A 12,951-nucleotide genomic window follows, 5' to 3' on the forward strand; every position below is an offset into this window, starting at 1 on the left:
TGTGACGACTGACCTGAAAGGTCCTGGAAGAGAAAATGAAGCTGCAGAAGACAAAGAAGGCGACACTGACACATCAGAGGGCGACAGACAACACTTCTAATAATCACATGTATTTATTATTGATTACTGATTTCTCCATCTGTCAGTGGGAGCCCACAGGACAATAACATGTCAGTCAGTACACATCAGCATCAGGAGTCATTAAACATTATTCAGATCGTCTGGAAGGTTTAAATCTCCAAGAAAAAAAGAAAAAAATAGATAAAAACATGTTAAATAAGCAGGAAGCTGATGACCCAGAGTCAAAACTCAACTATGTAAAGTGGGAACAATGAAACACATTAAACATTCATGTTAAAAACACACAAACACAAACGTTCATGATCAGGTTGCATTGGAGCAGATTTTTATATCAGCTCAGCTCTTCAACATTTATCACAACATGATGTCGATGTTTTGATTTGTTGTCTTTACCATCAGATTTCTTTCTAAATGTGTTCACATCATCACAGAAGATCTGCTCTCTTCATGTTCCCCACAGCCTCACAGATTAAAGTGACTGAGCTTCACTGTGAGAGCAGACAACAGCTGAAGGCTGCTGTTCACTTTAAATACATTAATCAAGATGGTGAACGTGGTCGACGTTACACCTGCTGAACATCATGACTGGGCTGCACCAGCTCTCCAAAACTCTGCTGCTGCGTTTACACGTGAAGCTCTTCATGACTCTGTTGCTGCGTTTACACGTGAAGCTCTTCATAACTCTGCTGCTGCGTTTACACGTGAAGCTCTTCATAACTCTGCTGCTGCGTTTACACGTGAAGCTCTTCATAACTCTGCTGCTGCGTTTACACGTGAAGCTCTTCATGACTCTGCTGCTGCGTTTACACGTGAAGCTCTTCATGACTCTGCTGCTGCGTTTACATGTGAAGCTCTTCATGACTCTGCTGCTGCGTTTACATGTGAAGCTCTTCATAACTCTGCTGCTGCGTTTACACGTGAAGCTCTTCATAACTCTGCTGCTGCGTTTACATGTGAAGCTCTTCATAACTCTGCTGCTGCGTTTACACGTGAAGCTCTTCATAACTCTGCTGCTGCGTTTACATGTGAAGCTCTCCATGAGATTTTATTTTAACTACTGGCTGGTTTCAAACTACCGATCAGGTTGCTCCATTACAACTGAAGAAATGTCTCAGCTAGTAAAGACTTCAGTGATGTTTAAATCAGATCTCTGTCCATGTGATCATTCATGGAGTTGACCTGAGGACCAGTTCGTAGTCTGACTGGGAAGCAGCATGAGCTCGTCTTTGCTGGTATCAGAACCGGTCTCATCTTGGTCTGGGTTAGTATAAGCTCAGTCTCATCTTGGTCTGGGTCAGTTTCGGCTCAGTCTCATCTTGGTCTGGGTCAATAGTTTTGGTTGGTGTTGGTCCTGGTTGGTGACAGTGTAGGAATCATTGTGGTCTCCTGTCATGGTTGGTGTTGTTCTTTGTTTGGCCTTGATAACATGCTGGAGGTCAGGAGATGGACTCTAGAGGAGTTCCTTTCCTCTCTCTACTTTAGCCATGATCTCTGCTCGTTCTCTGATAGTTATCAGGATCTCAACTCGTTGCTTCCAGCCTGGTTTACGCTCAGATTTCTCTCCCTCAATGAGCAGGTCAATGAACTCTGGAGTGGAGAGAGGATTTGTCTTCAGTGCGATCTCTTTGAGTCTGTTTAAACACTTATTTGTCTCTTTTATCTCCTCAAGCTTGACTAACCCATATTTAACCCGCTTCTGCAAATTTTCAACTGAAGTCTCGAGCTGCTTTCTTTCTCTGAGGACCTCCTTAGTTAATGTCAAGCTTTTGGTTTCAATCACATTCAAATCATCAAAGAACGTCTCCATGCTTCTTGTCCCCATGTTCCAAAACATCTGATCAAAGCTTTCTTCATTGTCTGATTCATCTTCATCCTCCTCCATAATGCTGCCTGCTTCAGATGATCTGTTGTCTGCAAACAACGCTGAATTATTGAATTTGAAGTGAAGTGGCAGCCCGTCTTCTGTTTGAGGACATGGGACACCTGAAGCTTTGATCGCCTCTAGAACTGGAGGACGCTGGCCGTCTGCAAATGTCACCAGCACTCTGATGTTTTCTGCCACATCTTTGCCAAAGATTGAGAGCACAGAGTCAAACACATATTTCTGTGTTGGTGTGAGTCGAGCTAAAGCAGCCTGAGCTACGAAACACACAGCATCAACTTCACTGACACCACGCTGATCAGTGAAGAGATTACGCAGCTGATCTGTGATCTCCTGGTCTCTCTCTATGCCTCTTGTATCTCCAAATCCTGGAGTGTCAACAATGGTCAGTGAGTGGTCTATTTTAAACCCCTGCTGGTGGTTGATCTTGTACACAGTGACTTCAGAAGTCTGGCTTTCAGCTTCTGATCTCGACTGATCCTCATCAACTAATTTAAACCGATATGAATCCTCCCATTCAACACCCAGAATGTAATTGATCATCCCATTGATGAGAGTTGATTTTCCAGCTCCAGTTGCTCCGAGAACCATGATGGTGCGATTATGTTTAAAGGACTCTTTCCCAAACCTGAAACGCCTGCAGCCTGCAACACTCATTCTTTCTTCTTCCAGGGGAACTTTGTAAACAGGGAGACGACCTGACTGGTGTTTCAGCAGTCTGCTTTGTTTTTTAACAGCATCAGCAAGTCGTTCTTTCAGGAACACAACAAAGATAGAAGAGATGCTTTCTTTGCTTCTTCCAGCTTCACCACAATCACATCTGACCCTGAAGACATATTGTGTCTCTGACTGAAGCCCTGAAATGATCGTCTTTTCAGTCTTTGACATCTTTTGGTTCCATTGGAGATCTTCCTCTTTCACCCTGCTGTCTGTTTTGGCGTACTCCACGATGTAGCTCAGGATCTGGACATCTTGTCCAAGTTCAGCAGGTTTGTCCCAGCTAAGTGATATCTCACTTGAGTTTGGTTCAACTTGAGGTTTTCCAGGAGGGCTGCAAGGTGAAGTTTTAATGGAACCACTGACTTCATTGGCTGGTCCAACACCTACTGAGGTCACTGCTCTGCATCTGAACTTGTACTCTGTGTTTGGACTCAGATCGCTCACTGTGACTTCTTCAGCTGGTGCTGTCTTTTCTTTCCATCCATCCTGTCCACTGACACAGTACTCAACAGAGTAGGAGGTGATGTTCTCTGCTCCAAACTTTGCTGGAGAAATCTTCAGTGTCACACTGTTGTGGTTTCTGTCTCTGACTGTTACTGTTTCAGGCTTTGAAGGAGGCTCAAAGTTCTCAGTGACAGAGAAGCCGTCTTTATAGAGGACGATGCTTGAACCTTTCTGTGTCTCGTCCGTTGAACCAACTGCCAAGAACTTAATGTTCTTGTTCTCCTTGTTGGCCTCTGCGAAGTCACTGAAGAGTTTTGCTTTCCTCCTCATTGTATCTGCTACTCCTCTTGAGGCGTACCATTGTTCCTTCTCTACATCATGAGTACGTGACCCTCGAGCCTCGTCTGGCTTGGTTGTTTCCTCTAAGTAGTCTGATAAAGTTGAGAGGTACGGTTCATCGCTTCCCAGTGAGGTGAAGACAAAACACACAGCATGCTCTGCACTGAGACTTTCCTTGTACAGGTCTGTTTCAGATGAGACAATCTTAGTATTCTCCATCTTGTTGGTTAAAGACTTTAAGGTGTGAATTTCTCTCTCTTTACAGTCCATCCACTTGTTCAGGTCTTTGCTGTTGAAAGGAGAAGAATGAATCTTCTTCAGGATCTCTGCGAGCACAGCCTCTTCTCCTCCTCCTCCTCGGATTGATGGAAGTTTCTTTGCCAAGGTTTGTTGGAAATCCAGCTTGAACTCAGAGCACATCTCTCTAAAGGTTTTAACCTTTGTGCCAATCTGTGGGAACTGCTGTGCAGTGGTGGTTTTCAGTGCATCATTGCACCTCATCTCCAGCTCACTGAAGTCCTCCAGGACTCTCTGTGATTTTTGAACTAATGTTATACTTATCTGACGGACGAGTTTAGCAGCAGAAGAATCTAAACATGTCAGTGGCAACATCCAGACCTTCATTGGTACGGCGTTTTCTCCGTTGGCTCCCAGCAGTGTTGGCAGACTTTGATAGACTTGTATTGCATCGTCAAAGGACGTCGGAGTTTTCTGAAGTGAAAAGTCTCCAAAGAATCTGCAGGAGAACTCATCAACCTTTTCTCTGTCTTTGTCTTCCATTTTCAGTGAACCTTCACCCTCTATAGCAAGACAAGGAATTTTCTTGATCATCACCTTCAAGTTACCCTCGATGTCCTGATGATCTTCCTTTTCTGACACCTCACGGTCAAAGACGAAGAAGGCTTGTGCTCCATAAAGGATACCTGTGACTACATGTGTGGCTAACCCTGTATCAAAGACTTCTGGATGCGTCACATTGCCTCTTCCAAGATGATCCATCGACAGTTCCTGGACCTTTGTGGTAGCTTCATACTTCAGTGTTACTCTGGCCTGATTTTTGGAAGTCTTACTATCATTCAGGTATTTTGCTGATCCATCAACCTCAACCAGTCCACCCAAGAGACTCGCCTTCAAAGAGGCTTCAACATTTAGTGCTGAAGATTTGTCCTCAATTGATTCAGATGCAACTATGTTAAAGTCAGTCTTAGGTTTTGGTCTTTCTCTTGTATGTTTGTCGAGATCATCGCAGTCCCACAGTGTCATGCCTGCCAGAAAGAAAAGAAATAGTTAAACTGCCTTTTATTCTTTAGGAAGGCTTGGAAAGGTTAGCTTACACTGATGAATTTACAGTATTTGTTTTCCTGGTTTGTAACTTCTTCAAGTTCAGATAAACGTGTTTATTGAGATAGTAGCAGGAGTTGTAACTTATTACTTACAAACACGTATTGTAATTGAGCCACACTGAGTAACCTTTACATGTGAATCCTTACCAGGAACAAGAGTATCACTGCGGCAGTCGTACAGCATCCCGAGGCTGAACGGCCGGCCGAGCGCTGCCACCTCCATTGATGGCACCTCCATTTCTCTGCTGGCGTTAGAGCCCATCTCTTAGTCTAGACTAGAGAAAACAGAAAGTATGTTACTTTACTTCTGAGGCACTACTGCTATCCAAACTGTTAGTCATCTGTCAGCTTGTACAGTAGAGGTGTGGAAATTCCTCCATTAATTGTGGGTGGACATCAGGCTCACATCATGCAGGAAGGAGGCAGATATCAGCAGAGAGTGCAAAAACAAAAAAACACCAAGTATTTTGAAAGCGGGTATCTGGGCACGTGTTGGACTTCATGAACTTGCTGGGAAACATGAACTGGGCAAGATACAGGCTGAGTGTAACTTCTGACTTACAACAATCACGAACCACATAAGTAGTTTTCACCTGATATTAACATCTGCAGTCATAACGAACACAGCGCGTCTAGCTAACCAGTCATGAACTGAAGAGGCGCTGTCAACTTTTCAGTCTAACTCTGAGAGAGGTGTGTGCAGCAGAGTGTTTGTGATGTTTGTCACATTCAGTGTGTGTCCTGTCTTAAAGCTGCCGTGTGAAAACAATATATTATAGATCACAGCAGATGTGAAATGCACTGCAGATAGATTTATGTTTTGTTTTTGTAATGTTTATGTACTGAGGTGATAACACAGACACTGGTGTTGAAAACATGCAGTTATATACATATATTTATACTGTAGACTGTTGTAGTCTGAATACTGGAGGGACCCTCTCAATAATAGGGGGATTTAAATAATGAAAAGTAGCCATGTGCAGGAATACAGAAAATGTAGGATGCCGTACATCAAGATGCATCAATAATCATTTTGCATTTGAATCGTTCACAGCTGAATTGTAATCAAATTGAATTGTGAGCTCAGTGAAGTTTTACACAACCATTTTACAGTTGCTGTATGAAAGAAAAGCTCCACTGAAGTCAAGAGTAAAATAAAACGTGTCGCTTTACTGTGAAAACCTCATGATGCCAATTTAAGTGATTTGGATGAACTAAAAATCTTCAACCCTGAATCTTTTGGGTTGAGATGTAACTTTTGTGTTTTTATTTAAACATCACTGATTCTTGTATTTTGCTTTGTTTTACTGTGTTCACATGAGCTCATTTTAACTTTGGACTTCTTTGACCTTTAAACCTCAGTAACACCTGATCTGTCTGCTCTGTGCTGCTGCTGTCAGGATTACAACCTGTTTGATGCTGCCCTCCAGTGGTAGCTACAACACACTACTTCAGATACTGCCTCCTACTTCAAGTCAAACTCTATTTTTAGGGTGATTCAAGAATAACTCTCCAGTCAAAACCAGTCAGCGCGGACAATCAGACATCAATAACTGTTCAAACGTACATGCAGACACGTGTTAATTGTTTTATGACACAAATGTGACCCCTTCCTTTAAACCATCAGATACATTGTTAACAAACCTCAGGGGATAAAGTTCAGGAAGAAGTCCTCGTCCTCAGTGAGTTGACTTTATTTCAATAACAGGAAACGTTTGGACCTCACCTCAGTGAGCTGAAGAGGAGAGACAACATTCAACATGATTAAAACCTTCATAAACATGAGAACATATTAAAATACACAAAGTACTTGTTATCCGAACCTGCTCACACAGGGCGTCTCTTCACAGGAAGTAACTGCTGAGCTGCTTCCAACTATGTGTAGAGTCTTTTGGAGAAACTGAACCAGCTGAAAGTCTTCACTCCACAACTTTAACACAATCTGACCAAATATTTAGTCCCTGTGTTTTAGCTTTGTAGGACAGTGTACTCACCGTGTCTGGACGAGATTCTTTCTCAAGAAAAAGCTGGTTCAGGGCTGATGCTGATTATTAGTAATCAAGGTGACCGATAAGCATTTACAATGAAAATAAAAAATCTTGGTGTCAAAATTTAGAATTTGATTTACCACAAACTCCAGCACAAAGACCAGCTGAAATGTTCGTATGTTTAATTAAAACAGAACTTATAGTTTATAATTTAGTTTTCCAAAACATAAAAGTGCACTTCAGAATAATTTGGAGCTGGAATATAATTACTAATGCATTAATGTGATCATCACTTTAACTGGTTAAGACAGAGCTCATATTCATTTCCTTTACACTGCTCTGATAACAGTCCATCAATTAATTTGTATTATATTATTAATCTTTATTTATATTAATTAATCTGAATCGGCAAAGTAACTTGTAACTTAAGGCAACGGCTACACTGTGTGTGTGTGTGTGTGTGTGTGTGTATAGGGTAGTTTAATTTCACTTCTCCACATTATGTATTTTTATTTTATTATGAATATTATTAGTTTTTATTTTCTTATTTGACTTGTTTTCTTTGTACATTTATTCAGCCTCAGAACATGTGACTGGAGGGTAAAGAGAAAAAAAACAAAAAACAGGAATTTTGTCACTGTATTGTTACATGTGCAGTGAAATAAACAAAAAACTTTGCCGTCTTTGTTTTGATGTTGAAGTCCAGTAATATAATATTAGTCTTCTAGTTGGACCTTTACACAGTTGAGACCTACATGTCATAGTTAACAGGCTGGGTTCATGCCCATCCACATGGATTGATGCCTGCACTGATATCTGAACTCTTTGGTGGTTTTTATGAAGCACTGTGCTGAATGTGAAGTACGTGACAGAGCTGCTGAGCTGAGCTGCACATATTCGACAGACCAGGACAAGTGCAAACTTATTATACGTTTGTGGCGAGTTGTTGAGAGTAATGGACTCAAGACAAGATCTCCAGATGTTTCTGTTGCACTACGAATGTTTCTAACTTCACCTGTCTCAAACTGTGAAGGTGAGAGGTCATTAAAATGAGCCGAGGACCGCAATGTTACAGAGACGGCTTTCTGCACATTCCCTCCTGGCCATCGAACATGAACTCGTTAGGGGTCTGGACTTTGAGGATATCGTCCTCCAGTTTGCATATTCACAGTGAAGAAAGAGAGCCAGTGTTTAACATCTGATAGATGAAAAGGAGCGAGAACATGATCGCCTGTACCAGAAGATGTATGTCAGTTCAGTATGATCTTATTATTCGTCCTTCTCTTTATTTAGGAGTAAAAGTTGTGTATTTTTGCTGATGCTGGTGTGTTTGTATGAACGTGATATGTAAATGAGTTTCTCTGGTATGAAGTAGTGGTGTATGACCTATGTTTTGTATAGTTACATACGTTCAGATTGAACACTGCATCTGTACATCATAGCTTCCCCTCATTAAAATGCACTTGATGAGGGTCAGATACTCAAGTCTTGGATATACTGTAAAGCACTTGAATGTTGTTGCCCCGGGGCACGGTGAGGTCTGAATACGACCCTGCTCCGACTACAGTGACTGCTGCTGCTGCTCAAGTCAAACCAACTGCACTTTGACGGTAAAGAAAAACATCCCAAAACCAGCTCATGTGGACAATCAGCCACCAATAGTTGTTGCACGTGATTATTGTTTTATGACACAAATGCGACCCCTTCCTTTAAACCATCAGATACATTGTTAACAAACCTCAGGAGATAAAGTTCAGGAAGAAGTCCTCCTCCTCAGTGAGTTGACTTTATTTCCATCACAAAGAAGGTAGTTGGGCCTCACCCTGCATGGTGAGCAGAACAGGACAGACAACATTCAACAGATCAGTCTCATGATTAAAGCCTTCATGTACATAAAAACAAAATACACCAAGTACTTGTTATCTCCTCACACAGGGCGTTTCCTCAGGTCAAAGCTCTTCTGTATGTTGTTGTCTGGTTAATGTCAGCAAGGCAGTGATTTCACTGTTAGACTTCAGTTAATTATTTTAGGTTTCTGATATCAGTTACTGTTAACAAATACACATGTGCATGTGTGTATGAATCTATGTGGTTTAGTTTCTACCTTTGTTTTTACTCCCAAAAACTACATGTTGTCATTGCAAATGACACATTTCTGTGTCATAATATTGTTTAAGAAATTGTAAAAGAAAAAAATGAATAAATCAGATTTTAATGAAATTTGACCAAATATTTAGTTATTCGGAACATCAATCTGTGGCTGATACAACAGCCCTAGAATCCACCAGATGACACGTCTTTAACATTGTTTGAAAATACTACCAAGATTGTAGCGATACAAAGCTGATTGACAATCACCACAGTTTCTGTTTAAGTTAAAACAAACCTACCTTGCTATAGAAGAGGTGCAGACAAACCTCTGTGCACATGGGTAATGTTTTCATGCATTTCTTGTAAAAAGAGACATTGTTTTCAAAAGAACTAATATTTCCACAGTGGAAAAGTGTTAAATTTAACAGAACAAAATGTGAGGACTGTCACGGTTGTATAACCCAGAACATAAAGGCTCAAAGAAAACATATTTACCAAACCAACACACTTCCCTCCAAGGAAAACGACAGAACACTGCACCATCAGACACTTGATCCATTTCAAAATACTCAAATACGCACTACACTGAGCTACAATTTACAGTTCAACAAGACAGTGAGCATCACCAGGACTCAAACATGTAAACCTGCAATACCTAAGCTAACACTGACAGGCTAGTGCTGGCATTAGCATTAGCTGCTAAATTTCAGTCCAACACGTGTTTCTGTATCATCCAAATACATGATAACTACTTAATGCTTACCCAGGTCTACGTATGTGGCAACGTGAAACGGTTTACGGGCACGTTTGTGTCGCGGTCTGGTGCTGCTCAGACAGCAGCTGGGACACACACAGCTGGTCCGAGGATCATGAAGGTTTATTTTTCAGCCACAATGTGGAAGCGATCGTTGTGATGAAAGCTGACGGCAGCATCTGTTAGTCTCTTGGTTTCCTGTTAGCTTTCTCCTTGTTATCCCAGTACCAGAGCTAACTTAGCTGTTGATAAATAGTAACTTATTACGTAGCTGTAACATGCTAATGACGTTACGCTAGCTTGGTTGTGGAGCTTAGCTGTGGACATTGTAATGACTTACAAGATTTATGTTAGTTTCAACGTGCATCGTAATAACTTTACCTGTAAATCCGACATCGTTACTTGTTCCCCAGCTTGTTGTGCCTGGAGGGGGTGTGTGTGAGAGCGATACCACGTCGGAGGGGAGGGAGCACAGAGGGGAGGAGAGTGTGTGTGTGTGTGTGTGTGTGTGTGCGTTTGTGTGTGCGTGCGTTTGTGTGTGCGTGTGCGTGTGTGTGTGTGTGGGGGGGGGGGGGGCTTTTTTCAAACCTTTCTAATCGTAGACCAGAGCTTTAACAGCAGCAGTAAGTTTTATAAAACTGACCAAAAGACACACCTCCAAGTCCGTTTCTTATTTTGTATTCACTAAACATGTATCTGATCATTATTAACAATAACTGACAACATTTTGAGAACGCTTTGCACAACAGCAGCCGTCAAACTTCAACACCAACATATTATAAGTCAAAGCAGCCACATCAACTGCAGTCAGGAACAGCAAGGAGATGAAGAGGGAGAGGAAGTCCCCAGACTCGCTTAAAAGACGCTTAATTTTTGTGAGTTGCTGAGTTAGGAGAAACTTTATAAACTTTCTGAAACGCTGTCAATGACGAATTCTTAATTATTTGGGCCTTCTTGTAAATTCGGCATATGTTATAGCCTCCTCAGCACCCCTGGTTCCTGCATCCATGCCTCCACATTCAGGATGTTTTCAGTCGCCATGCACAGCAGGTGAGCCGCCTGCGGAGGAAGCTCGTTAATTACGTAGCCGATTAAAACCAACGCGCACCGGACGACATCGCTCAGCCAGGTGCACCTACAGTTTATACAAACCAACACGAGAGGGCCAACGTTAAAAAGCAGAGGCTGCACCACAATGACTGTGGCTGTGTCCAAATTCAGGGGCTGCAGCCTTCAGTGGCCTAGCCTTCGCGGTCCACGAGGGCCAGGTCCTTCGGACAGGTCTTTGAAGGCCTCGTCCACCGTTGTTAAATGGGACGGTCTAGCCTTCGGAGTATTTCCTGGTTGCCTCACCAGATGTTCCCGCCCCTTACCCTTACGTCACGATTGTGAATGAAGAGATGCATTAAAGTCTGTTTTGGTTCAAATCTATCAAACGTGTACATTTATTTGTGTGTGTATAAAAATTAACAATAAAATGTGTCATATCTAAATTGAATCATTAACATTACAAAATAAACATGAACCCGTTGGTGAATAACAACTATATTTACCATAGCATCACCAGCGTCACGTATTTTAACTGAAAGTTGAAATTTGGAGGTTTTGAAGTTTAACATATCTGGCGTTGGATGTTACATGACTAAAAACCGAGTATAAACCCATTACTTAAATTTAAATGTCATGTCTTCGCCACTTGATGTCGCCATTTTCTCTTGCCTCCTCTTCTGTTTTGGGACTGAGCAGCGGTGCGCAAAGGATCTTGGGATATAGCGGGCCGCGAAGGATAGTAGCGGTGCGTCCTCCAAACAGAGGGAAGGCCAGGCTGCATTTGTGGGCTGCGTTTGAAGCAGCCCTCGAATTGGGACAGCCTTCGCGCAGCATTGTGACGTAATTGGCCTTCAAATGCGCACTTCGTGGGCTGCAGCCCCTGAATTTGGACACAGCCTGTGTTCACAGGCGGGATGAGTCTCAGAGCAGCCGTGACTGACTGGAGGCCTGAGTGACACCTGCTAATCGATCAGGATGGACTCGTTCTCCCGGTCGGATTAAATAAGTTTAATGGGTCAGCAGATGATAACTGGGCGGCTGTTAATACACCACAGTGAAGTGTGTTTGTGGGGAAATACTGACAATTTATACAACATGCGATAAAAAGTCCTGAGGTGCTGCGAGAGTCTCGCCGCAGACCGGGTCGGTTGTTCAGGCCCGACGAAAACTTTACCGAGCCGAGGCTAACACTTACAAGCTAACGTCAGCGCTAGCATTAGCTGCTAACGGAAACGTCCCTTCTTCAGCTCAGCTTCCAATAATTAACTCTACTGAACTTCAGTTAAACACACCTTTCTGTGTCATCACAATAAAGTTTACCTACTCACCCAGATTAAAGTGTGTCTGTGTCTCCATCTTGTTTCTCCTCAGTAGCTACGTGACCCAGGCGGCGCCATTAGTCTCAACCGTTTGTGACTGGCCCCGCCCTTCTCCTCCACGCCACAGCCAATCAGCTGCAACCGTTTTGACTTTTAAATTCTGAGCGACCAATCAGTAGTGATGTTCATACCACCGATTTCCTTTCCGATCCGATACCGAGTAAAATCCAGGCTGGTATCGGGGACACCGATCCGATACTCACACTTTGTGCAAATACACCTAATGTGTCTGGTGAATCTAAAAAAAGTTGTGTATTTCAAATCACAGCTTCATAAAGAATACAAGACACCAGAGTAATTCATTTATTCATTTATGTGTTTATTTTAACCTCGGCAGTACATTGAGGCAGCGGCCTCAGTTATTGTTGCTGCTCTCGGGGAATCATCTTCAAACGATATAAAATCACAGGGCAAAACAAACGATGTGGCTACTCTGCACTGAGCGCTGAATCTTATTTAGATTAACTATGTGTGTAGTCTCTCCAGCCTCCAGTAAGGGATGCAAACACTGGCTGTTTTATAATACTGGGTGACTCAAATGGACATTGCCAGTAAAATATTTAATTAAATAAATAAATGCCACAATAATTGCACAAGTTTGTCAATACCTACATTTTAAAATATTAATTTAACAGTTAAAGCAAATTAGACTTATTGTAAATAATAATAGATATATTTTATTGATAAAATGTTATTTCTTATCCATCCATCAAGTTCACCATGGCTCTGTATGATTTAATGACACCTAGTCTATGTAGTCCACTTTAAATGATCAATACTTTAACCCAGGCGGAAGAAAAAGTAGTTCCCACCAACCGCGTATCATTTAGACAAGATCTCAATAGTTTAGCTACTTAAATATATATCCATACAATGCGAG

The 12,951-nt window shown here is 42.0% G+C and overlaps 1 protein-coding gene across 1 annotated transcript; it reads right to left on the reverse strand.

Moving 5' to 3' along the window:
* Nucleotides 1-90: 90 nt before the first annotated feature.
* LOC311267024 (uncharacterized protein) lies at nucleotides 91-12,092 on the reverse strand. Its single transcript, XM_084369812.1, has 5 exons — nucleotides 12,021-12,092; nucleotides 8,536-8,620; nucleotides 6,454-6,544; nucleotides 4,957-5,084; nucleotides 91-4,731 (listed from the first exon to the last, which is right to left on the reverse strand). The coding sequence occupies exons 4-5, from the start codon at nucleotides 5,069-5,071 to the stop codon at nucleotides 1,532-1,534; spliced, it is 3,315 nt and encodes a 1,104-aa protein (XP_084225938.1). The 5' UTR covers nucleotides 5,072-5,084; nucleotides 6,454-6,544; nucleotides 8,536-8,620; nucleotides 12,021-12,092; the 3' UTR covers nucleotides 91-1,531.
* Between the last annotated feature and the right edge of the window lie 859 nt (nucleotides 12,093-12,951).

This window comes from Pagrus pagrus, assembly GCF_965226575.1.
Source record: "Pagrus pagrus genome assembly, chromosome: 12".
NCBI classification, from domain to species: Eukaryota; Metazoa; Chordata; class Actinopteri; order Spariformes; family Sparidae; genus Pagrus; species Pagrus pagrus.